General features: G+C 47.4%; 2 protein-coding genes and 1 long non-coding RNA gene across 4 annotated transcripts in view; 2 read left to right on the forward strand and 1 right to left on the reverse strand.

Annotated features, from left to right (window-relative positions):
* The window catches only part of LOC144163096 (neprilysin-1-like), a 68973-nt gene extending 66424 nt beyond the window's left edge, over positions 1-2549 (forward strand). Inside the window, exons 20-21 of one of the 2 annotated variants that reach the window (XR_013320828.1) lie at positions 839-964; positions 2282-2350. Coding sequence is in view for 1 of the 2 variants with exons in the window: in XM_077693897.1 (XP_077550023.1) it covers positions 2282-2387 (106 nt within the window). In the remaining variant the exon portion in view is untranslated. Of the gene's footprint in view, positions 1-838; positions 965-2281 lie in introns of both variants that reach the window. The other variant, XM_077693897.1, reaches the window with a different exon arrangement.
* An 806-nt stretch (positions 2550-3355) lies between these two features.
* The window catches only part of LOC144163104 (uncharacterized), a 350313-nt gene continuing 326231 nt past the window's right edge, over positions 3356-27437 (reverse strand). The window contains exon 3 of the long non-coding RNA XR_013320830.1: positions 3356-3531. This is a non-coding gene — a long non-coding RNA (uncharacterized LOC144163104). The remainder of the gene's footprint in view (positions 3532-27437) is intronic.
* LOC144163101 (neprilysin-1-like) overlaps positions 22827-27437 on the forward strand; it is a 31143-nt gene continuing 26532 nt past the window's right edge. Inside the window, exons 1-2 of the mRNA XM_077693903.1 lie at positions 22827-23019; positions 23905-23946. Coding sequence (XP_077550029.1) covers positions 22875-23019; positions 23905-23946 — 187 coding nt within the window. The 5' untranslated portion in view covers positions 22827-22874. The remainder of the gene's footprint in view (positions 23020-23904; positions 23947-27437) is intronic.

Consider the following 27437-nt stretch of genomic DNA (forward strand, 5'->3'; position numbering starts at 1 on the left):
GTGAGAATCACCAGGAAGGGGTTTGCAGGAGGATTCATGAAGGGGGGGGGGGGGAAGAAGAGTTGGAAAAAAGGTCCGCTAATTGGTTCAGTATATTCTGACCGTGCCCCTGTACCCAATGTACACGGATCGTTAGCTGTGATGTTTTGTGGAGGCTGTGAATCACCTCGCAGGTCAGAGGTGTCTTGTTTACTTCCTTCAGATGCTTCACAGTACTGAGCGAGGCTCTGTATATATGCACCTCCGTGATGTTATGGACTGCACTTGCGGCAATGACTGCGTCATGTACAACCTAGAGCTCCAGTACCAGTGGATCTGTAGTGTCCGTATTGTACAAGCGCGAGTCTTCAATTTCCGGATGCGTGGCACTGAGGAAAGCAGTCCGTCCTCCGTACGGCAGAAGAGCTGCGTCTGTGTACAGCACGCAGTGACCTTCAGGGACTGTGGATCGGAGGTTGGCGCTGCCTGATCACGGCGACGAAGCTTCGTCGTCTTATTGGGTATCATTGTCGTGTACCGCCATGGTGGAAGATCGTCTAAAGTTGAAATCACGGGACACTCCTCAGAAAAATGTGAATGAAGCGCAGCAGCAGTTGGGATATACAAGCGCTTGAGCTTCCTCCCCTCTTCGTGCTGGTTTTCAAGCTCGGTTATGGTATAGAGTGTGTCGTGTTCCTGTGAGATGAGTACCAGGGCAACACGAGGAGGCGCCCTGATGGTGCGCATGGCTTCTGTGTTTATAATCTCGAGCTACGTCCATTGTTGCATGGTAAGTGTGTGAAATTGTGCCTGGTAGAGAAATCTCACAGATGGAATGTCTTGTAACTTCCATGCCAAGGGTGCAAACGGGATGTGGAAGAGTAGCGGTGCTAGCACGGAAACTAGCGGTACCCCAAGATTCTATGTAAACAGGCTGACCGGCTTCCCATCCAGTCACACAGAAAACGTCCTTGAGCACAGCAAGGTGTGTACCACTTTGGATACATGAAGTGGAATCCCTTAGGACTGCATGTTTCTGAGTATTGTCCTGTAGTCCACGTTTTCATAGGCCTTGGAAGTGTTGGTAACCGCCACAGTCCGCACAAGGTGGCTGCGGTGTGAAACATGCAAGGTATCATCAGCCAGAATAGAGAGCCCATCCGCTGTACTTAGGTGCGATTTGAAGGCAATCTGAGCAGCATGGTATTTCCTGTTGTGCTCAAGCCAGCAGGAGAATCGAGTAGCCACTTCGCTGAAATATCTTGCATATTGTTGGTGTCAAAGAAATAGGTCTTAGTGCCTTAATACCCGTGGGTGGTTTTCCCGGTTTGGGGATAGGCACTACCACGGAGTGTTTCCACTCGGGTGTAATCACACCTTTCGCCCACACATCATTCAACGAACAGAGTAGTGCCTCAAAGGCCTCCCCCTTCAATTTATAGAGGTTGAGTAAACAGCGGTGCGAGAACTCCTGCAAGGAGGAGCGGGTGCGAAGGAAGCACCTGGGATGGCCCTCACCGTCTTAAAGGGCGCCACATCCCGTGCTTGGACCGTTGCGTGCTTTGCGCAGGGACTTGCTGGCACTTCACTTCCAGGCACAAGAGAATCATAATACGTCTTGGGTATGTTCCGATGAGGTGGTAGGCTGTTGAACCACGGGGTCTCCCATCACTGGTTGCAATTGTTGGGTGAACTGTGTGCGGCAACAGCGTGGCTGGTTCAGCGACGCTGAAGCTTGCGTGCAGAGGGCGGCAGATGCAGGCGCTTGCGTAGCTTTCATTGCTGCCGTCACCAGTGTGTCATCCGGAACGAGGGCATGCCGGGGCACACTAGGCATAATCGCCAGGCTGGATCACCTTCGCCGACGCCGAAGGGCTGGAGGCGAATTTATCGCGTCGTCAGTCGGTACGCGTGACGGAGGCGTTCGCCTGGTGAGCTGATTGGTCCTGTACGGACGACATTTCTGTTGATACCGAGAGAAAACTGCGGAAGCCGAAGTATCCACGTCTGCAGAGGTGGAGCTTCTTCTTGCTCCTCCAGGAAAGTTATTTATGAATTGTTTCAAGGACTAAAAGAAAATTCCAGCGCAAAAATGTGACATAATTTTGTTTGTGGGTTGTTTCGGGTTGCCGAACTCATTTATTGTATTTATGCAACAATGAGCAATTATTTTATTTTCACGTAAGCATCGCCCTGGACTGAATATTCGGCGGTATTATCAAATCACAGAACCAGAACAGTGATACTTCTCCCGATGTTTTAACTGCTGCTACACTTCATCATTTTTGTTTTCATTTTTCAGGGTCAATATACCGATGAGAAACATGGCTGAGTTCTCAAAAGTGTTTAATTGCCCAACCCGGTCCCGCATGAATCCGGAACGCAACAAAACGTGCACTTTATGGTGACTTCCCAAAAAGGGGTTTTGGCCCTTTGCCGTAACTAGGTTCCTTTCAAATGAAGTAAGCATGATGAATCACTGCACTTACAGTCAGGACAGAGGTATTTTTCCGCCGTCAAGGATAGAAAAAAAAAGTGTTTTTAAACAAATAAAGTTTTATTTAACCAGATGCTTGCAATGGTTAATTGGCTGATTTCATCGCGACATACAACCTACATCGTTTTACGGCCTGACAAGGTGCGTGGCAGCAGACAGATGCCATCTGTGCAGACAGAAGCAGACATCTGTGCAGACAGAAGCAGAAGCAGACAGAAGTCTTCTGTGATTGGCCGTTCTACCAGAGCGTCCACTTCAAAAGTTGTTGCAGCTCACGCCTCATCCCATTGGCAGCAGGACGGCACTAGTAAATCTGCTGATATCTTTCACGCTTCGTACCCAGTGTTGTGCGTTTCAGCATACAACACTTTACTGTACTGTATGCTGGAACGCACAACACTGTACTGTATATTTTGCGTGCCCGGTCCTGAAACCAAGTAGTTCGTGTACATGTCTCTCACCATGCCACCGAGGTTGCCAAGTTGTTGAAGGACTTCAGACAGGAAATACGCGATATGCGCGCAATGATAAAGAAAGGCCTTGGGAAAGATTTCAAGGAACCATAAAAGTCTATTGACTTCTTTGACTCGCACTTTTAAGCCGGCGTACAAAAATTCAACAAGAAATTTCAATACTGGGGAACGAAAATTCGGTCCCTTCGGCTACATGCAAACAACTGAGAGAGGCTGTTGCCACGTCCAAGCACAGGCTAGTAAGCCTCCGGCAGTATTCTAAGAACAAAAATATTGAAGTCAAAGGCATTCCGGCTTCTGAAGATGAGTACCTTCCTGACATCCTCAAGAAGCTTGGCGACAGGATTAGAGAGCGCATCACTGAATCTGGCGTCGAATTTCGTCGCCGCGTGCCTAGAAAAAAAAAAGGGCTGTGCGCAAACATAGTGCTTCGATTTCACTTACGTGCAAAATGTGATGCGCTTGTTGAGAAGGCACGTTAGAAGCGTGTACGTACGGATGAACTTGGTGTTCCTGCCCGCTCTCCCGTCTGCGTCAATGATCACCTCTGCCCTGGACTGAAGACTTTTCTCGGACAGGCTGCTGCCAGAAAAAAGAAAAAAACAGTGCAAATGCGTTTCGAACAAGCTAGGAAAAATTCTTGCACTTGAAAACCGACACATGTCAAGTGCACCGCCTCACTAGCGTCAATGCCTTCGAAAAGATGCAATTGTCGCATTCATTGTCTCGTTCTCGCATAGTTGTTATTGTGCCTTTGAGAGCATGTTTCCAAATATACTCTGCCGTATGGATGTAGACGAACTATACCGATCTGAGAAAAACCCGTGTCCTGCATCACTTTACACCCGCAGTCAGCCCTTAACAAAAACGATAATCTATTGGAACTGTTTTCGTGTTTTACCTTGTCTTTTGACGTTATAATGCTATGCCAGACTTGGTACAGACAAGGTTATGAAGTGGCGAGAATAACAGGCTACCATGCTTACTGTCTGAACCGCCTGGTAAGGAGGGGTGAGGTGTGTTATTGAAGATAAAGAACACTTTCGAATCTGAGATAATTCAAGAGTTCACAGAAATAACTCAAGATTCCAAATTGCTAACCGTAGTCTCAAACAAATTGTTTATGCTATATTGAACCGCCCCCCAAGTGGTTCTGTCATGACATTCCTTGAATTTTTAGACATGTTTCTTTGCTTGGTAAAAAACAACGATTTCATCCGCTCCTGGCTGGGGACATAACTATGAACATGCTATGCCCGACGAGTGATATTTACGATTTCGTAACTATGCTAGACTCACATGCCTGCATCAACACCGTGAAAGCCCCATTCGCACTTAAGCTAATTCCGCTACTTTAATTAATCATTTATTTATCTCTAATATGGCTACCTCTGCCGCAGCTTTTCTACCGAATCTTTTGCCCTGAAAACTGTGATGTACCAAATTTTATGCCGCTCTAAATTCGAATACGCTTCTCCAATTTCAGACCCTGGCTCTGAACTTTTGCCTAACTCTCTTGAACGTGTTGAAAATAATGCCACCTGTGTAATTTACCGTAATTATAGTCGTACATCCAGTATCGTTTCCACGAAAAACTCACCGTGGTTACCAGAATTAGCAACTAGTCCCCGTTACTTCCACAAGATTTTTTTTACTATACTTCAGTTCTCCGCACCTCTTTCATTCCTTTACCATCGTACGTCTCCTCACGCAATGACCGTCAACATGAAGTCGGAATAATGCATTCCCACACTAAGCCATGTTCAGAGTCACTTTTACCCAGGATATCGCAGGACTGGAACCGCCTCCCCGGGCTTACAGCTTCCATCACAGAAGCCTCAAATTCAGAAGAAACTTAGTTGACACCGTTCTTGCCAGCCCCATCTAATCACGTGTAACTTCAACTATGCTGCTTTGTTATCTTCTGTATAACTTTACCCCAGTCCCCTCTGTAAAGCATCTGGCCTTGAGTGCAAAATAAATCAAATAAAATGAAATGAAATTAAATGAATCCTGTCGCCTCATTATCCTGCCTCATTGGTTTCCACATTAGCGATCGGCTGCCGACCTTTTAATTGTATGATGAACACACGCTTCACGGAAAGCGAAAGCTGAAGCGCGAGTACCGGCTTTACAAGCCAAACTCCCTCACGCTTACGAATTTCCGCAGTGCGGTATCACAAGTCAAATGACAAAACGTTCGCAGCAAACTTGATTGTAACAAGGCCTGCAAAAGCTTTCTGAATGTTTTTCAATAACTTTATGTATACAATTTTTTTCATAAAACAGCTCATCCAAAAAGGGTTCGCAAGCCTTGGATAAGTAATGAAATACTGAAACTAATAAAAAAGATACTCTTTGCAGGCGTTTTTTCGTTCCAGAAATCCAAATTATATATATTCCCTCAAGGCGTTCCGAAATAAAGTCAAATGCTCGAAACAAACGAAAGAAGAATTACTCTTATAACCTATTTAACCGTGAAACAAGTTATTGAAACTTATTTACCCTCCCCTAAAGTTTACATCAACAAGAAACTTTTGTTTTTCGGATAGACAAATGATTTTCCAGCTTTTAACCCTGAGGAATGAGCGTTTGTCGTCGTCATAGCAACGGACACGCGAGATCACGAGTGACCACGGCCGGGCTGAAGGAGCGGCGAGCGCGCACTTTCAGAAAGTGCGCGCTCGCCCCTTCTCCAGCCTGGCCGTGCAGTGACTACAGCAGTATCTGTGGCGGTTAGCAGATGGCGCTATGAAGAACCAGCATGCATCCAAACGCCCTACGCGCGGTGTGGGTCGCGTACGTGCACGGCCGCTGGATGAAAGCAGCACTCATCCAGCGGCCTTGGTACGTGTAACCGTAGTCCTTCAATGCCTTACTGCTCACGAAACTGCTCCGTAACTCAATGGGAGAGCTTCATATGCTGCGTTTGGCCGCCGCGCGGTGGCGCCACCATCTCACTGAGATCACTCCTCGGGCGGCGTTGCGCTGGTTCGAACGGTGGAGACGCGGCGGGTTGTGTTTGTTTTGTACGGGGAAATATTGTACGCAGTGTCTAGAGTTACGTCCAACGGAACCCAAAATTGAAAACTAGAGTTACGTCCGACGGAACTTTAAGCCAGTTTCTAGAGTTACGTCCGACGGAACTTTAAGCCACTTTCTAGAGCTACGTCCGACGTAACCCAAAATTGAAAACTGAAGTTATGTCCAACAAGAGTCCTGGTCCGACTTAGGTCAATGTTTTGAGTTACGCCCGGCGTAACGTACAGCACAAAAAAATTTTACAACTAACGGCACCAAATACCGTGACGCTCTATATCTGTAATCCATACACAACATTGAGGTTCCTCGATTATCAGCCCCGGATCATCCGCGGGCTTCCCGAGACGATCCGACGCTCAATTTTCCCATGTATTCCTATGGGACTTCCGGTCCGAAAGTCCTCGGACTGCCTGCGGATCGTCCAGGACTGGTAAATCGAGTGGGCCAATTATTGAAATGGTCGCTTGTACGATACATGACGTGAAATTTGAAAACATAAATGTTGCTGCTTTACGGCCAAACCGGTTCGGAATCAGTAAATCATAGGCAACATGTTCGACAGCGCCGGTTCCCCGTCGGTCGAGTGGCCAGGAGCACACTACTGCAGCGATCTGGATTCGAATCCCAGCTAGGTTGATGGAGCTTTTTGTTTAATTAAAAGATTCAAATTTTTCTGTACTAGTCCACTTTATACTAGTTCTATCAGATCGGAAAAATGGTTCCGGTACGGTACGCAGTACTTGTTACCGCACCGTACCGGGAAAGCTCGTTTTAAGAGTTACAGCAGACCGTAGCTACCTGACAATCACGCGTGACTGGGAGCGACTTGGGTTGTACGTCGTTTGGCAATTGTTCGTGCGTCTGTGGCGTTTCCTGTGCTGAAATATTAGTTTTCAGTTCTCAAAAGGGCTAAAGGCAGTACTCAAAAAATAACCAACGCCCCTACGGAGATTTGAATTAGCGACTGCTTGAACATGAAGCGGGCATTTCACCCATCCGCCATCTCAACAGATGACGCCAGCAGGTCAAGCTGGGCTCTCAGTATATACGGCTGGCTGCTTCTAGTTTTTAGTTGTGTTTGAGAGTCCCTCGCACTGGTACCGCCTGTTCCTCACTCGCTGATTTGTAGACGGGCTTCATGTTGCTGTTCATGCTAGTTATGTAGCCGGATCGCCTTTATTTAACCTAAAAGAATCTATCGTACATGAGTCGCTCGACGACACAAGCCACGGCAGTTGGGTCTGGACCGTGTATCGCTTGCTGCTTGAGCTGTCAGAATCGCGCGGATATCACTTGTTGCAACCTCATATTTCTTAGAAGATCTCATATTTACAATCAGTTCGACTAGGCATGAGCCAAGCGTGCCTCTACCAAACTCTACCAAAGCGGCCGTCCGCTTTGGAACGACGGACACGGTACGTCTCGGTACCGTCCGGCCAAGTCGATCCGGTTTAAGCGGAGGACACATGGGCGGAGAGGGACGCGTCTGTGCACGCGATACCCCGTTCCGGTAGCCAGAACGGCCCCCGTCAGGCACCCAAAACTGCCTCTGCGCATGCGTCAAACCTGCTAGGTATTTTCCGCCGCGACACGTGTCAAACGTGTGGGCAATTAACTGGCAGGGGACGGCAGCCAATAACAGCCCGAGGCGCGGAAGTGTCATTCATGACGTTTCGCGCGAGTTTTGGTGTGTCTTCCGCTCCTGCATTTCGCGAGGTGGCTTTCTCCTGCGCCGCAGCCATGAGCAGCTCAAGGGCGGCCCGCATCGCCGAAAACGATCTGCTGATATCTCTGGTACGAGCAGAACCAAATATATGGGATCAACATCTTTGCTCATTTATTCTTTCCCCACAGTTGGAAGAGATTTCGCTTGCCTTGTAACTGCGAGCTCTGAAAAGTGTCGGCATTGTAGTGTTTTTTTTTTTTTCCCTCTTCTCCGCGTAGTCAGTGAAGGCTTCCTTTATCGTGGTTGATTCCGTGGTTATATTCAAGCTCACGTGAAAAGAACAACCACCGAAACCGTATTCTTGCCACATTGAATGAGAAAAGCATTTGCGGAAATCCAGATAATTGTCAATAATGCGTAGCATTCTTACGCCGCTAGTAATCGTTGAGTTTTTCAGAGCCAGATTTGGCTACGAGTAGCCTAATACGTTGGGGTATTATATTTTGATTTTTGATTTTGTTTCATTTCGCTAATGATCTAAATTACACCATTATATTGATTAAGCGCATTTGCTTGACCAATAGTGTGTCTTTCCGCAGATGACAGGCGTAGGGCTGGTTTCGTCCGTTCGCGCCATTATTTATTCGTGTTGTCGTCGTTCTTTTCCGGGCTTTCGCTTTTGAGCGCGCAAAAGCGCAGCTTTCTTCAAAAGCAACAATCTCCTACGAGAGGAAATCACGAGCATCGCGGGGCACCCACGAGAACTCCGTCAAGCGTCAATGCGACCTCCGACCCTGGTGCGGGCTGCCAAAGGCTGCATGAACGCACGACGGAACGGGGCGGAGCTGAGCGGCCCGACGCGTCGACGGCGCCCACGCACCATGTGTCCAATTCCACCAAAAGGCGGCCGGAAGCGGTTTCCGGAACGTTTACCGGCGGACATGTGTCTGGCCCTTTACGGTAGGGTTCTGCGCGTGCGTGGTGGTGTCCAGACGGTAGACGTTACCATACCGGAACCGTTTTTGCGATCTGCTATAACTCTCTAATGTTGCGTATAGATTACACATATAGAGCGTCACGGTAGCTGGTGCCATTAGCTGTAACTTTTTTTGTGCTTTACGTTATGCCGGACGTAACTCAAAACATTGGCCTAAACTTCTGTCGGACATAACTCTAGTTTTCAATTTTGGGTTCCGTCGGACGCAACTATAGACACTGCGAATATTGTAACGTGCATCTCGCACTCTTGTGATGCGACTTAAGTAGTGCAACGACGATGCCGAATACGTGTTGCTTTCCGGGATGTTGATTGATTGATTTAAGGGTTTAACGCGCCGACGCAACGCAGGCGATGAGGCGCGCCGTAGTGGAGGGCTCCGGATTAATTTTGACCACCTGGGGATCTTTAACGTGCGCCGAAATCTCGTGCACACGGGCGTTTTTGCTTTTCTTTCCGGGATGTTGTTCCTTGTACAATGATACAAAAGAAAATGTTTCCTTGTTCTGTTTACCGAGCGACGGGGAGCTGCGGGAGAAATGGAGGCGCGCCATTCCAAGGCAAGAAACGGGAGATGACAGCTTCGATTATAAGTGTGTGACAGCGTGTGGGAATGCACTGTGTGTGAGAATGAAAAAAGCAATGTACCCTTTTGAGAGCATCCTGGGCCTAGAATTGTACAAGGCTAACTTAAAGCCGGATTTTTGTCAGATCAGACAGGCAGTAGTGGTGCTTATTAAATGTTTGCAAACTTGTATTACCTTGCGCTCATGCTCGCATGTAAACAAACAAAAATAAACTTTGGGACGTCCTTGTGCTTTAACTTCTCATATTTCCGCGAATTATCCCTTTGGGTTTGTTTTGTTTCATTTGTAACCGCGCGTGGCCTCTTCCGGTTTTCTTATCTGGCGTTTCAACCGGAGCGCCCGTTTGCTCTTTTTTCGTACGTCCCGTCGGACAATATTTTTTGATATGGAAAGGGTGTCGCCTTCTCGCTAACTTGATTTTTTGTTTCTTCGACAATGTTCTCGATCCTATTTCCATGGATCTGAAATTAACAACGTTCCCAGAGTAATGCATGCATAGCAAACGCTGCGCAACTCACTTTATCGACGTTCATCTGTGCAAGTCGCATTGCGGACTGTTTCTTTGACGTTTGTGTTTCAATCTAGTCATCTGTGGAGCAAGATGTCGCTTTAATAAACTTCGTTCAGAAACGCTTTGCGTAGTTCTTGGCTACGTGGCAATATTCCGTTTCCTTCGTGTGCTGCACATCGCAGCGCAAAAAATAAATTTTGTACGCTGGACCACGCTCTTTTGTCTCCCTTTGTAATATTGAAATTTTTTTGTTGCGTGTGATAAAATTAGTTTTGTTGTTATTTTTTCGCTTCCTTTTTTTGCAAGGACTGCAAAGTGTGGAAGCGGAAAGACACACGGTGCAACATATATCTTCTTCGTATTTTGATCCTTCGCATTTCTGCAGCGCTTTTAGATGTTCTCAAGTATGTACCAACTCATGGAAACGAAATACTATTAGGCTATCTCTTTTAGCGTTCTGTGCATTCCAGAGCAATCAACGGATTCATTAGTAGCGTAGTCTGAACGACGGTACTTGGTTTCTTTCAAGTATTTTTATTGTATTATCGATAGGCCCGCAGCAGTCCGTGACTACGGAACTACCATATGTGTGGTATTTACAACTTTTGCTTTAAGAAAAGAAGCAACAGAGATTTAAAAATCCTTAAACACGACGGCGCAGCGCTTGTGCCAGAGGACGCAGAAGCCGTTGCCATTTGCGGCCGAAGTCAACGGTAATTTACTTGGAAAAATAAATCCCTATTGAAGGCAGGTGATATACACAATGACTGGAATATTCACCCCTAACCACTGCTACAAAAAAGCACACTTGATCAACGCGCACACACCAAGAGCAGCGAGCGTTTGCGCGCCCAATTTGCCGCACGCGCGGCGGCTGGATGCCCTTCGTGCGGCGGTGGCGCCTGTAGTGACGCCCGCGGTCCCTATATGAAACGAGCGCCGAAGTTTCGTGACCAGTAAAGCATTGAAGGACTCTGGTGAAACTGAGAGGGTTTCACGCTACATGCGCGTGGGCTACGTATACTTTTCACGTTTGCGTACGTGAACTCTGTACGCACGTGAAACTAAAACTGTCTATTACGAAACAGGGATACGTGTAATGTGCCAATTAAAGCAGCGCGTAACATCAAAATCGTGCGTAGGCACATTTCAAAGCATACATACAAACTAAAAACCAATTATTTCCAAAATTTGTGCATAATACAAGACGACACTCTAAACCTGAAACTGCAAACAAAACTAAAAAACGCACATATTGCAACACTCGTTTCAACGAAGCAGTTACTGAGGCTTACTGGTTAATATTTTAGGTGATAAAGAATACAACGCCGTCTGAAAGAAACATTATTCTGTTAATTGAACTCCACTTGCCGGGAAGTAGTTCCAGTCTTGTGTTGATAAAGAGGGGGGCGGGAGGCAGTTCGGATACTTTTTAGTTCTAGAAAAAATTGGTCGTGCTGGGTACGTATGATCAGTTAGGGAGGAAATCTGATGAGCCGGCAAAATGGTGGATTACCCGAAAAGTGATTAAGATTATTAAAGGGACTGAAAAAACGACAGGCACGAAAATTTCCCTCGGGTTTATAGATTAGGAAGATCAAGAGAACGTTTCAGAGCAGATACGGTTATATCGGAAGAGTAGGAACGCAAGATGAATCTTGCCGCTTTGTTTTGCATGGCTTCAAGGTAGGTAAATGAAGGTCGCCTGGTGTAGATGCCAAATAACGGAAGCATATTGTAATGTGGATCTTATTAAGGAAATGTTGCATGTACTCTAAACGGTTACTCTCAACCAAACGCTCGATTTTCCCGTGTATTGCTATGGGGCCACCGGTTCGAAGGCAGACCGCGGACTGCCCGTGGATAGCCCAGGACTGGTAAATCTAGGAGGCCTAACGTTTTATCACCACAAAAGGAAGTCTTCAGTTACCAGACACCCAAGAAATATCGCGCGCTTCTGCTGCTATAACTAACGCAGAAAAACTCCAACTAAGAAATGAACAAACAAAGTTTTGTTATTCTTCATGAGTGATTTAAAGAACTCTTTGTGTGGAATATTATTGAAGTAAATCATGAGATTAAAATAAATGGAACAAGTCCTGCTACGTCGCAACGTTCGCATGTACTGTGCTTCAGCCCGATTCAGCCATGAACTCGTCGTAAGCTATAGGATGTATACCGTTGTATGTGCTTCCTCGCTAACGCAGATGACACGTGTTTGCACGAGAATGGACAAATATTGTTTGTAACGAAAGGAGAATGGACAATTGTTCTTTGTATGGCCAAATTATTTATTACTGGACGCGGGTTCGATTTCCAGCCGTTGCGGCCGCTGTTCTGATGGAGGCGAAGAGCGAAAACTCACTGCGTGTTCGAGGTTTCGGAGCACGTTAAAGACCCCTAAGTTGAGAAAATTAATCCGGAGCCCACCACTTCAGCGCGCCTCATCGCCTGTGTAGAATCGGCGGGGTAAACCCCTTAACTGATTATTTAATTTAATACTAAGCGCTAATTACACTACAATTCCCTAAATGTATAGCAACGATTACCCCATCTGTACTCTGAGATGATCGTCTGCTTCGCCACGAAAGTGATGGCTGCGCAAGCAGTGCCCATGGTCGTCTGTTCGTTCTGCTTTTATTTACTGTCTTTGCAAGTGACCGACTGACAACTGATATTGCAAGAAGCAAGTTTGTCATTGTAACTTCAGATAAAAGGAAATGCCATTGTTGAGTGTTCTCATCACCGTGTACATTGTTTAAGTGACTCGGCACCGTTAATGAATTTTTCGGTGAACTTGACCGAATCGAGAATTTCTCTACGCTGATGCCAGTGATCCCGATTAGAAACTGAATGTTTCTAATTTTATTGTGCTGTCTCCGGTCACATTTGTAAAGTTTGAGAAGTTTATAAGTGCTATTTTGGTTAGTATGAAGAGGCAGCTTAATCAGGCACATATAGAAAACAGAGGCAGATATTGTTTCACAAAAACGGCGTGATCAATCAATTTTCTTCTTTTTAAATGTATACCTTCACTGGTAAGCGACGTGTCTGAATTACGCTTTGTTACATGTTTAAAAATGGCATTAAGTGTAACTTATTTGCTAGGGAACAGTCTTGACATCGATCGTAATCACGGCGCAAGCAAACGGTTTGTGTATTTTGTATAGATGGGAAGAAACCGAAAGTGAAATGCGAGATCTTGATTTGCATTATGTGATCTTTTGTCCAGAGTAAAATAAAAGGCACTGCTTCGGTACAGCTCTAAACGTTTCACCAACTGAAGAAAAGAATAGCAACGCTGTTTCTAAGGGGGACTTGAACCCACGTCTTCCGGGTAGGGGCCGATTACTGTATCTGTTGCGCCACGACGGAGGGATAACCCTTGCAACGAACCTAAATGGTTCGAATCCTTTTTTGCATCACTTTTGATAGGCCCTATGCGTTTGAATCACTCTATCTTCTAGTTCACTCTAATCATGACTGATCTCATGATGAACAAAGTACACTTTATAAATAAATCACTCTGTTTTCGCACTCAGACTGATTTTCATGTTTTTGTTCTTGAAAAGGACTCAGCAAGTGAAACAAATTAGCGTCTTTACTAAAACGTTACGAACAAAATATATTTTCTGAACATTTATAAAATCAACCTCCTTTCATAGGTTTGCCTCCCAGACAAAGCATGTGACTTTGTGCGGCACTTCCTTCAACACCGCTCTTTTTCTACGTGCATCAACGGTAAGAGTTTCGGCTCCTTTACAGCAATACGCGGCATACCACAACGGTATGGTTTGTCTCCGCAACTTTTTAACATCATCTTGGGGCCACTAGCCTGGCACCTTGCAGCTATCCAAGACCTGTATTTCATCATGTACGCGTATGACACGACTGTATGGACAGTACATCCAGGCCTGTTGCGACAGGCCGAGTGCCTCCAGCAGGAGTGCCAGAAACGGGGTGGGGGGGGGGGGGGGGTATTCCGGCCTCACCCTCTTTCAACAGAAGACTACTGCACTTCTAGCCGCCAACGCTTGGGGCCGTCCCTCCCATGCAGTATCTTCGATCGCACTGCAGATCAATAGGACCGCCATTCCCATTGTTGGACACGTGCGGGTTCCGGGCTAAGAGATGTCGGCCTCGGGATTAGCAGCACAGTCGCTACCATCTGCTCGACAGAACGCTCGACAAATGCTTCACCTTGTTCGCCGCATCTCTCAGAAGTACGGCTGGGCCTGATGGACGATTGCCCGTCTCCTATTGGGCTCGGCACTACAGCCACGGCTCGTGTACCTGGCATAGTTCCACCACATGGCGCAAGCGGACCGGAATCGGCTGGAAACGATTATCAGGGCCGCCATGCGCACCATTACGGGCCTCCTCTATCAAACGCCCATTCCACCTAAAAGCACAACTTTCGCTAAGCACGCCAGATAAAATTATTCATCAATGTCTTTATTCAGGCCTGCTGAAACGTGTAGTTCCAGAAGCAGCAGCCTTCGCACGTACATGTGCAAGCCTCCTGGTACGATTCCAGCCTTTTCCACGGCCGCCCTGGATTTACCATCGGGTGACGGACTACAAGCCTCTGTCAACACTTTATGTCCGTGCCTCTGGCCTTCATCAGCCCCAGACGGCGAACTTATGTCCCTGAGTGGGCACCTGAGACCCAACCCCTCGTCATCCAGGCTTTCGTGAACGCTTTGACCATACGAATGCTTCCCCAAATCAAACTTGCGGTACGCGTTCCTCCGTGCTTTACATAGCCTGGTAGTAGAACTTACTGCTATTCGGGTTAGTCTGCAGGTGTTTGCACCGATAGTTACTAGTGGAATGAAGCTTGAAATTTCCACAGACTAAAGGGACGTGATTCCGGATTTACGTCGCTTCACGCAGGGGACATGCCTGGCCGCATGCATTCAATGATTATGGACAATTACCCATACCTTGTCTGTATTTTGCGGATATTCCGGGACATGGTTTCCGCCCGCATAGCTGCAGATCGCGCCTATCACCGAAGAGACTTCACACGGCCACTACAACTTCCTGTATCTATCGTAGAAGAACTGCAGGTGGAATAGGAGAACCTTTGCTTCACCACGCCTGCTCTACATCCACGGCGTGGAACTACCCCCCCAGTGGGCTCGCTCACTGGGAGGTGGTCCTGCTGCAGAAGCTTCGAGGTAGGTGGCGTTATCCCAAACAGTTTACAACTCCTTGGCTTTCCCGCCATCACGCGCAATTTGCGGACATCTTCCCCTTCTGTGTGCTTCCTGCGTAAGAAGCTGACCCATAATATAACTGCGTGGTAGCACTAGGACACAAAAAGAGGCACAAATAATACAGGACGCGGCGCAGAGTAACAACTCATTTTTTATTCAGGAAACAAGTAATTTATAGGAACAGCCAAATCTTCGCGCCTTCGCACTCACCGCGTCGTACACTCAAAACAAAAATAAAGTTCAAAAACTCATGCTCAGCAAAGCTATCATACTTCGACACGTGAGCAACCCCTTCTTTTATCTCCCCCCGCCAACCACCGGCTTAGTCAAAACCAAGTGCGATCTCGTTACCTCGTGTTACCGCACAGTTGTATTATGGATCAATTCCAACTCGCCCAATTCACTGTACTCAGAAGCTGACGTTGAACACCAGTTGTGGACTTGCCCAGGTTTTAGAAAAGGCCGAATTGAACAACTCCAAGAAACAGGGCTCCATCCTGGGAAACCCCCATATCTTAAGAGTTGGATAAGAGCGCCCCAGCACTGGTCTCTCTTTCGATTCTTGCCTGAAGCGGGTGCATTGTTGTACCTTTCAAACTTTTTCTGGGAGAGAGAGAACAAGACTTTATTATCACTATCCCGCGTGTGAGGGAGTGGGTCATGCCGCGCAGGGCTTCGCCACCCCTCTGTCTCGCTAGACCTCTATGTTGCCTGACTCATCATTGGCTACTAGGAGGAGTCTCCGTTCGCCTCTGCCGGGCCAGCGCAGCATCGAGCCGCTGGATAGCTTGGAGTTGCATCGCCTGATGGGGCGACGTGACGCACTGTTCAATGTCCGGTGGAAACGAGTCCCAGGTATTCCCCTGCACGGGAACACCACACCCCCACATCAAGTGGGCTAAGGTAGCCGGTCCGTCCCCGCACGCACTGCACATTACACTCGCAAACAATCCGGGGTTCACATGTCGAGCGAGTGCCGGTGTGAGGACAGTCCTGGTTTGTAGTTGTCGTAGAAGGACACCTTCTCTTCTGCTTAAACCTGGATGAGGCGTGGGTAGTTGTCGGCGGGTCTCCCGGTACCAGCCGAGTATCTCTCCGAATTCCATGAGTGGTTCGAAGTTAGCTGTGGTCGTTTCTTCCGCTTCCGAGGGGCGGGGGGGCGTCGTGCGGCACGCGAGCTCACGCGCGACGGCGTCCGCTTCCTCGTTACGGTTGGCGAAGCGTCCAGAGACGGTCCCCGTGTGGGCTGGAAACCATCTTAGGTGTGTGGTGGTGGTTTTGACATTGGGTAGTATCTTGGCAGCCGGGGCTCCAGTGTACCCTCTGCTGTAGTGGGTGATGGCTGAGCGAGAATCGCTGAGTATCGTGGTTACTTCCGGTCGGCATCTGAGAGCCAAGGCGATGGCGGCTTCCTCCGCCTGCTCCGCCGACGTGGCACGTATGCTGCACGCGTTGATCGTCTGGCCGTCCGTTGCCCGGATAATTGCCAGTACAAATATATCCGGTTTGCAGTGGTGTTTGGCTGCGTCGACATAGACTGCTTGCGAGTCGTCTGCGTGAGTTTCGATCAGGACCTTGGCTCTGGCCCGTCTGCGGTCCTCGTTGCGTTCTGGGTGTACGTTGCGTGGTAGCGGTAGTATGACCAGCTTACGTACTACCTCTTTGTTGATTCGTTCGTGCGCGGGAGTTTCTAGTCCGTAGGATTCGGCTTGTGGCGGTCGTAGACCGATCTTTCGGAGGATCTCCCTGCCAGCATTGGTGGTAGCTAGCCGGTTGAGTTGCGCCGTTCGCTGTGCTTCGCTTATCTCTTCCAGCGTGTTGTGTACTCCCAGTCGTGCAAGTGCGTCGTTACTAGTGCTGCCGAGTAGACCTAGTGCCGCCTTGTATGATTTTCTGATCGCCGCGTTGATCCTGTCCCTTTCATGTCGTCTCCACTTGTGAAAAGCGCCTACATAGGATATGTGGCTTACCACAAATGACTGTACGAGACGGAGGAGGTTGGCCTCTCTCATTCCATGTTTCCTCGTAGAGACCTGCTTGATAAGGCGGGTGGCGATTCCCGTCTTCGTCAACAGTCGATCTAGGGCGGTGTGGTTGTCGTTGCTCGCATCAATGTGCATGCCTAGCACTCTGGTGCTCTTGACGTGGGGGATATGAGAGCCGTCCTCTGTTTGCAGCGTTACATTGACTGCATCTGCAGCGGACGGTTTACGCCAGTATCCGAGAGGTGGGAGGATCAGAAGCTCAGATTTTTGTGGCGAGCATCGAAGTCCCGTCCCCCGCAGGCCTTCTTCGATTTGTTGTATCGCTTCCTGTAGCGACGCTTCTATGTGACCAGTGGTGCCCCCCGCCATCCATAGCGTTATATCGTCCGCATAGATCGTGTGTCGGACGTGTGGAAGGCGGGATAGTCGCTTGGCCACCGGCATCATCACGAGATTAAATAAGAAAGGGGAAATAACGGCTCCTTGCGGTGCGCCGGTACTTCCCAGCTTCCGTTCTTCTAGTTGGAGGTGCCCAACGTGGAGACTTGCTGTTCTGTCGGTGAGGAATGCTCGTACGTAATTGTAGGTGCGTTTTCCCAGTCCGAGCTGTTCGACTTGTGATAATATAGCGGCATGCGAAACGTTGTCGAATGCACTCTTGATGTCCAGTGCAAGAATCGCTCTGCAGTCGACCTTGCTGGGGTTCTCGAGCAGGTCTTGTTGGATGAGCAGCATTGCGTCTTGTGTGCTCAGGCGGGCCCGGAATCCTAGCATTGTGTCAGGGTAGATGTTGTGCTCTTCTAGGTATCGCTGCCACCGATTGTTGAGCACGTGTTCAAGTACTTTCCCGGCGCACGAAGTCAGGGAGATTGGGCGGAGGTTTCCTATGTTCGGAGGCTTGTTTGGTTTGGGTATGAGTACCGTTCTTGCTGTGCGCCATTGCTTGGGTATGATCCCAGTGCGCCAGCACTCGTTGTAGTAGTTCGTTAGGGCTGTGACTGCAGTGTCGTTTAGGTTACGTAGGATTTTGTTGTGCACTAGGTCTGGTCCCGCCGCCGATTTGCAATTTAGCTCTTGAATCGCACGGCGGATCTCCCATTCCTCCAGCTCTGCATCCAACTCGGGGTTGTCTGCGCCCTCGTAGTCCGGGTGTCGGACTGAGTCGGTGGTCGGAAGGTATTGCTCGTTGAGTTGTTTGCGCACCTCCTTTTCGCCGCGTTCTTTAATGGCCGCATGTAGGATTTGCGAGAGTAGGTGTTGTTGATAGGACTTGCTCTGCGTCTCGTCGCGCAGGTGTCTAAGTAGCTTCCATGTTCGACCGGTGTGTATTTGGCCGTCCGCCTCATTGCAGATGGCATGCCACTGTTGCGCGCATAGCTGTCTGCTGTATTTTTCGATGTCCCGTCCTAACTGAGCAATGCGTTTGCGCAAGTTTCTGTTATGCCTCATGCGCTTCCATCTTCGCTGTAACGCTTGTCTTGCTTCGATCATGTGGGCTAAGCGGGGGTCCATGGTGGGAATGGCCTCGTCCGCCTCCACCACCATGCTCGTTCTTTCCGCCGCATCGATGAGGTTGCGAGTCCAGCCTTCGAGATCGTCGATGGTAGGGGCAATTTCCTGCTGACGGAAAGCGTTCCAGTCGGTCAGTCGATGACTACGGGTGGACGTAGTTGATTTTGAGTATCTTAGGGCCACCTTGATTTCGAGTATGCAGTGGTCGCTACCTAAGTTGAGTCCCGTATTACGCCACGTAGTTGGTCTGTTATCTTGGAAATGCGCCACTTTTTCTGATGCCGTAGGGCAACCTTTCGCCAAGAAACGTGCCATACCCGCAGTATCGACACCAGGTTGTTCTTTATGGAGGGAAGCAGATGTCTCTTCTCCCCAATGTTCGAACTTTTTTTCTTATATATACTGGTATGTACCGCATTGTTGTCATCTTCTCATCTTCATCAATCTACGTATATTGCGGGACCAATACCTGTCTCGTTGACATCCAACCACTACTGTTCAGTACGGCCTAGGAACATTCTTCGCCCTCGAGCTTTCTTATTTCCCACCTACATCGAGGTATTTACTGCCTTCCCCTACTCGTGGTCTCGTCTCTCGGCATGAAAACTTCAAAGCGTGCTTCCAGGGCAATAGCCCGCACGATCGTGTCTGACAGCGTGCCTGCTTACCGGCATGCCAGCGGGCCGATTCGTTGAGGGGTTTGATGTACCTAAGCTTACCCCCGGGCTATCAGACGCGCCGTAGTGGAGGCCTCCGGATAGACCTTTCCAGAAACTGCAGCGCCGCTCCTTCCCCTGGCGTGCCCGCGCAAAGCGTCATGGGAACTGCGTGCGCACGCGGGGCGAGCGGCGACGGGGTGGTCGCGCCGCGCGCCGCGTGCGCGGAGCGAGCCCGTCGAAGGACAAAGTTTAAGTAGAGTGAAATGCTGTGCTTGCAAAGTTATATTGCGCATCAATTAAGTCATCTTTAAACCATAGAACCCAAAATAAGAAATAAACTCCGCATCCTTTACCGCATGAGAACCTTTTGTCGTCTGCTAGCAACGTCGTCTGCTCGTCGTCTGCTAGCTTGCAGAGTGGAACCAGCTGCTGCCAGTTGAAAAGCGTTTTCGCGCTTCTGGCTACCCGCGGGAAAAGAGAGATTCCTCAACACGAGGAAATAAAAAACAAATGTGACACTTGAGCTCCCCGAGAAAAATACAAATAACCAGCTCTTGCATCCGGCAGCCCGAGGGGAGCCGAGTGGGAAAACGAAGAAGCCCATATCGTGTGCACACGTTGTTCGTGATGCATTCCCGCTTGTGTAAAGCTACACTCGTTTACGACCTGCCTTAGCGTTTGTGGTTTACGCGATACTGACGATATGGCGCCAAGGAAGCAGCATGAGGCGGACAAACGTGCTGTGTGCTCAGTTGGGACAACAATACGCTACGAGACAGGCATGTTTTATTGAGCAAGTTTCCGAAGGACAAGAAACTTGAAAAGGAATGGGTTCGTCTGATAAATCGCGAGGGTCGTGATGGCCGATTCGCTTTGTGGGAGCCGTCCAAGCGTCACAGGATATGTAGAGCCCATTTCAACGCGAGCAGACGCAAATGGTACATGGACCGTATGCGACCATTTTAACACACCGGGTCTTCTCCGAGAGGTGTCATCCGGTAAAGACAGGTACGCTCAGAATTATAACGTAAATTAAACTTTTTGTATGTTTTGTTTCCTAGCTGCCGCGAAGTGAACGAAACGCCGGCCTCCTAGGCGCCCGTCCCGCTTCCAGGCATCCAAGACGAACTAGTGATATGCAGCACTGTCGAGATACTCCTGTCAGCTCAGAGTAATCAACGCCAGTTTTGAAATGAATTTCAGCACAAAGGGCGTAACAGGGCTATAAAGCAATACTTTCGCTCCAGCAGGCAACGATGCGGTTTCTCCAACGACAGCGACTGCCTGCAGACCGTTTCCTGCGGCATTGGAGGAACGGGGTTTCTGCTGTTGTGAGTTCAGCATTTCGACTGTTTATTTTCGGTCACTCATTGTGGATTTTATTATTCCCCACTTTGAAGGTGGGGTGTACTTCCTGTGAGAAAACAAAGGAGACAGCTCGCCATAGCTGACCCAGGATTCTTGATCGAAGATGAGCTCCGTGAACTTGGCGTTAAATTGCGCAAACCCCCCGTGTTAAACGGTCGACGTCAACTGACAGTAGCGGAGGAAACACGCACACGGCAAATCGCCAACCTGAGGAGACACGTTTAGCCAGTTATCGAGAAGTGAAGAACTTGAGAATACCGTGGTATGTTTTCCCAAATGTGATGGCTACAAGCCAAACCAGATATGGAAAATTTGTTGCTACCTGAGCAACTTCACACATGAACCACTTCTCAATTGATAATTAAGCAAAATGTCAACTATGCGTGTTTTGTATTGGCGCCCTCTGAACAGTTTTACCTTTTGGTCGGTATTGGTTAGTTTTGCGAACGGAATAATTAAAAGTGTACGTGTCTTTTATTGTAATAATACCATGCTAGCTGCCTCGTCTTTTTTTCCACTGAAATAAACATTTCTATTTTCATAATTACACGCAGCCGAAAACAGCAAAAGAGCTCAGGATTGCACAATAAGACTTGCCACCTCTTAGGCAACAGTATTTGAAACAAATACAGACATAGTGTAGCATGAATCGACGGGATACACACTGCCACTCCCCAAAACGCCGCAGTTTGTTGAAGAAATGCGGGTTGTGGTAAAAATGCTGAAGTTTGAAAAAGAAGCCAGTAATCAAAACAGCTGTCCAGGATAGCATATGTTCTGCGTACATCACACAATGTTTAACGCCGAAGCTGCACGGTCAACAAATGCTACCTCCACAGGCGCTGTCGCGCACGGCACGGTTTGGCACGGTAGAGCTACATGAAGAGCGGCCCGGGCGGCAGCGGCGGCGGCTCCAGGGGTGCTCACAGTTCCCCGGCTGCTTTGCGGCCACCGTTTGGGGGCGCGCGCAACTTTCTGGAAAGGTCTATTACTTGCGCCCACCCGGACATCGTTAACGTGCGCCCAATTTTAAGTGCGAATGCACTTCTTAAGCGACCCTGAACCTGCGTCCACCGGCGATGTCCGTGGCACATACCCACGTGGGGGATTGGCCAGGAATCTCCTCGTCTTCCTTGGCAACGGGGGGAGATGGGCGCGCGCTGCCTGGCCGCTGACATGGCACATACCCACGTGGGGGATTGGCCAGGAATCGGGCGTGAAAAGGGCTAATGCACCCGCTTAAAGGAGCACTGACACGAAATTTCAAAGCTGAGATCCGCTCTAGCAATCAAGTACAACGACAACACAAATAGGTGTCTGTGAATAAATGCATATTTCTTTCTTTGTAGTTGTGCGTGTGTGTGTGATCTCTCTTTCGCGAACATTACCGAACCGCGCAAATTCAACTCGTGCATTCGCACTTTCACATTCTTCCCCTCGGGGAAATGCGGGGAATTTTTTTGACAGAGGGGCGTTTTCGCTTTTCGTATTTATCAGAAAATTAGCTACCGCAGCCGGGATTGAAACCTCGTCCATGCGCTCAGCAGCGCAGTGACTTAACCATTGAGCCAGCGGCGGTGGTTCTATTCAACCTCTTAGAGCACTGTATAGTACGGGTACTTTTCCTGCTGCATATAAAAGAACCACGCAGCCTGGGCAGTTTTTTTTTTCTTGGCAGAAAGTCTCTCCCCCCCCCCCTCCCCCTTCCCCGAGGTGCTACCGGTAGCGCCGTCGACAAACACGTAACGCAAACATGTCCTCAAGCGTATACGGGCTGCGACGAAGCAGTCTGGCAGGCATGAAGTCTATGCAAGTCGAAGGGATGTGCTAAATTAGCGAAACACCGGCGGCGGGTCAAGTCGATGTATACGGTAGCGTCACGGACAAAGCGCTTTCGCAAATAGTTGTCAAGCGTTGGGGCTGCAATGAAGGAGTGCGCAAAAAATATGCAAATTATATGTCGAGGGGAGACGCCAAATCAGCAAATCCCCTGTACCCGTTAAAAGAGGAAGTCTTTGTGCCAGTACATGGGTGCAAGCCAGGTAGCATATATCCAGTCATACGAGCGTAATTAATGTCGTCGAAATTGGAGTTCAGCATCCGTGTGATGCTTCCTAACGTCTATGCACAGAGAACACACATTCGCAGTCCTGGGACTTGCTACATGAGCGCGATTTGCTGGAAAAAGTTTGGAGCTACTGCTTTTCCTCTTTCGTGGGTGCTACAGATGCAGCCCAAGTGGCTTTCGATCATGCCTTTGCCTCCTCCCTCTCTCACCAAGACCGGTTTTGTACGACGTGAGTTCCGCTCCTTTAAAGGCAGCCGTGACAGCGCTGAGCAGAAATACCGGAAAGCTCGTGTACGGCGTCTGTACGAATGATCGCGTCATTACGGACGAGTGAGCGACCGCAGTGCGGTAGCATGCTCAGGGTGATGCGTGCAGCAAACGTGCTTACGGCTGTGCTGCTTCTCCTGTCAGCTGCCTGCGCCGCCGGACATGCACTACCGGCATCCGGAGGAGGTGAGATCCCTGCTGCCTACATGATGAAAGGTTTTTTGCAAAACTTATAGGAACCGCCATCCATGTCTAAGAACATTAGGCTTACGATTCCATCTACAATGGTCCACCATGATGGTGCGCGACTAACGCGAAGTGTGCTGAGCGTGATGACGCAGGTTGTAGCTCAGTCGACGTAATATGTCGGTTGTCTGCACCTGGAGCTGAAGGCTTACAAGTAGCAAATGCCACATTCAGCTTATGAAGTGCAAATTCATTTGTATGCAGACTTTAACTAGTTCTTGTCACGTACGAGCTTCTTTTCTCCAGAAAAGAAACGTCGCAACTTTAACGGCGCGTTGACAGCAGATCCGTCTTGTCAAAAGGACATAAGAGTCTAGAAGAGCGGTTTACGACGAGGTGGGATCTCGCTTGCCTGTCAAGCTTCCCTCCACACGCTTTGGCTGCCACTGATTCGGTAACCGATTGAACACATTGCTGTGTAGCTTCAGTAACGCAAAGGGAGCACTCATAGTGGTGGCTTTTCCCAGTTCCCACGCGAGGCGTGAGCTACGGGTGATCGACCTGGATATGCGGACGTCCATGGGTATGTGGACGTCGCAGCTAAATGGGAATGGCGAGCGTATGCAAAATCGAGTAGATTCATCCACTCTGTGCAACCGTACTGAAACATTGAGCCGATGAGATTAAATTAACTTCCGTTGTCCAGTATGCAATCATCTGCTAACACACACGGAGAACAGATTAGGTAGGCAACTTTAAGCATCCCTGAAATGATGTCTGCTTGCATAAATCAATTATTATGAACACCAAGAGTGCTACCAAGTGTTTGTGTAATGTCAAACGCGTGTCCTTGTTTTAAATATCGTTTTTCGTTTTGCTTTTCAGATGAATATTTCGTGTGCAGTTCACCTGTGTGCCTGCAAAGAGGTACCGCGTATTTTACTATTTTCAAGCTATTTTTCGGGGTATAATTTCTTTACTTCTCTAGAGAAAACAGTTTCACAAGAACAATTAGAGAACAATTATTCACGTCGCTGTGGCTTATCACCGCAACTAATGCAATATTGTTGGTAGTCGCCTTGGCTCGAACCTGACAAAAAAATATCTGGCGAAAAACACCGCAACCAGAATCAAAACTCTGGGCAATCAAAACCCGTAATATGCACCTCAAGAACTCACTTGCACTCCAGCCGGACCGTGAACAATTATGGCCCTACATAACGATGAAGAATTCTTTTGTGAGATAAATAATCGCGATTCCTGTTCACTGTCGCAATGGCTACTCGGATACACAGAAAAATAGTAGTATATACCGATCGATCAGTGTTCAGTTATGATTGTTAAAGGGGCCATGAAGACAAAATACAAGTTTGGGTCATTAAATGCACTGCCTTGTCACTATTACAATGAAATGAATTTTATTGCAAACGTCCAAGAAATAATCGAGTTATTAAATGACTACAGATTCAACCCCAACAACTTTCTGGCGTCTTCTCTATGACGTCACGGAATCTTGTTTATGCGATTTCCGCCCGCCGACGTAAGCTACCACCAAAGATATGACTGAGCTATCTTGTTTAGATCGGTGTATTAACTGGACGTTAGCATATAAAACACCGATAAAAATGCGCTCCTGCCCTGAATGTCCTTAGTGATCTTGACATGACACCCTTGCCCGCCTTGAGTGACCATTTATTGATATCTGTCTGCATCAACATATTCCGTCCGAAAGCCTCTCAAAAAGCAAAACCTATACGTGATTACAAGAAGGCAAACATCTCAGCGATTAACAACGAGCTATGTTCCTTCCTTGACCGTTTCTTAGAAGGTTTCGATAAGCGCAGCGTACAATCTAACTGGGACATGTTTCTTGCGATGGTTCATGACTTATCTAACCGATATCTTCCTGCGCGCAGAGTTATCGCTAACCACAATGCACCATGGTACGTCCCACACATAACGCGTCTTTTTAACTAGAAATACCGTTCATATAAGTTAACGAAAACATCCTGAAACATTAATCGGTGGACTGCCTGCAAATCGGCTTCTAATCAATATATAGCAGCAATAAAGAGTGCCAAAAAGAAGTTTTTACGGAAAACATTGCCATCTATGTTATCAACTGATATTAAAAAAATTGGAGCACTCGTACACCAAGCGAAATGACACTATTATAACCCGTGTCGATATTGCTGGAAATACAATTCAACTGAATGGTTCCGCGACCATACTTAATGATGGTTTTACAGCGAATTTCTCAGTTCATTCAAGCAATATTGCACCTTCCTTACAACAATTTAATTATCCCAGCATGCCCCTAATAATTATTAAAACAATTAGTGTTGCTGCCCTAATCAAGTCGCTAAAACCGTCTTCGGCCCCCGGTAGAGATTTAATAATTCCCAAGTTTTTAGTAAATACTAGTGTTTACTCGTCTGTTCTACTTACCATGACTTTCCAACAGTCCCTTAAAAATAGTTGCCTACCTCTTGATTGGCAGGTCGGAAAGCTGATTACATAACATAAATCAGGTAGCAACCACTCTCCTTTAAATTATCTCCCTGTATCTCTTACTAGCATACCATGCAAAATATTTGAACAAGTTTTGTCTTGAAATCTTGGTAATTTCCTTGAGTGAAATTCATTTTTCACAAACATGCAGCACGGTTCCCGTAAGACTTCCTTATGTGAAGCACAATTGGTATCTTTCACACACAAATCCAACATCATCCTCGACCGTTCGTCAATAGCTGACTGCATATTTCTTGATTTTTCGAAAGCGTTCGATAAAGTTTCATATAAGTTTTTGACATCTAGACATCACCAACTAAATGTTGACCCTAAACTTCTTACTTGGCTCGAAGTATTTCTAGGCAATCGTTTACAGTACGCGTCAGCTAATAATACTAGTTCCCCGCAAGCACCCGTCCGTTCTGGAGTACCGCAAGGTTCCGCACTGGGTCCTCTCCGTTTTCTTATCTATATAAATGATCTACCTTCTGAAATTTCTTCTAGCATACATTTGCTTGCCGACGATTGCGTTTTTTTTTTTCGTGACATAACCTGTAATGTTGAAGTATCCGCCCTCCAAACAGACCTTAATAAAATTTCTGTCTGATTTACTACTTGGTCCATACAACTAAACACTAGCAAATGTAAATTCATGAGAGTATCGAGAACTTGTGACGCTCTGCCTTCCTACTTCCTTAATAACGTTGCTTTAGATACTGTTAACAGTTAGAAATATTTAGGTGTTCATGGAACCTCCAATCTGGCCTGGGGTTTTCACATTGATTATGTCATTAATAATGGTAACAGGATGCTTGGTTATTTGTGCCGTAATTTTTTCTGAAGGCCCTTGCTCATTAAAATTCCTTTTATATACAGTACTGATTCGTCCGAAACTCGAATACGCCGCCTCCGTTTGGGATCCAGCCCAACATAACCTAATACATTCAGTTGAAATGATCCAAAACAACTCCATCTGTTTTGTACTTACAAACTATAATCAAACAGCCAGCATAACAGCGAAGAAATCTAGTCTTAACCTGCCATATTTAGCATCTCGACGCAGAATCTTTCGCCTCAGCCTGTTTGATAAGTATTTCACCATCCCATCCTACTAGATGAGCTCAATTTCCCTCCACAGTATACATCTCGTTCAGATCCCGTTCATAAACTAGCAGTGCCATCATGCCAAACCAACAGTTTCTTTCAGTTATATATACCTCGTAAATCCATTGAATGGAACCACCTTCCGGTACTTGCGCCCACCATCCAAGATCACCAATTATAAGAACGACTTAGCCAACATTGTATAAGCAAGACTTTTTTTGTATCGCATAATGCACTACGACTGTTCTGTTTCTGTTTGCTCGCAATCATTGTTAAGCAATAAAATTTAGTTGTATCGTATAATGCACTTCTTCTGTTCTGTTTCTGTTCATAACCCCCCCCCCTCTGTAATACTGTATCATCCTATCGGTACCAATAAATAAATACATAAATAGATATCATGCCGCTGTAGCTCGCATTTCACAAATTGCCAATAATGCGTTTTTTTTTTTTTTTTTCAATAAACCTTTCTCTGCTTCAAAAGCATTGAGTGGGTTAACAAAGGCTAGCGTTTACAAGCCGTGCAAAGTTGTTTTATGTCTTCATCGCCCCTTTAAAAGAATCAACAAAAGGAAATTTTTTCTATCAATAAAGCGCCGTGCTTAATACCTGAGACCGCAGCTACGCAAAGATAATCGTATGATTAGTGTCTATTCAAATCTTCGCCATAATCGTATGTTGTCACAAACCAGTTTGTTAGCGTAGCCATATTTTCTCCTGCTTTGCGTTACGGGCACCGCTTCGAGTGAAATAGCTGTAGCAGCTTCAGATTATGTTTCTATTGTGGCTAATTAGCATGGATA

Source organism: Haemaphysalis longicornis, unplaced genomic scaffold (assembly GCF_048455015.1).
Source record: "Haemaphysalis longicornis isolate Haplotype H1 unplaced genomic scaffold, Haemaphysalis longicornis Haplotype H1 scaffold_12, whole genome shotgun sequence".
NCBI lineage: Eukaryota > Metazoa > Arthropoda > Arachnida > Ixodida > Ixodidae > Haemaphysalis > Haemaphysalis longicornis.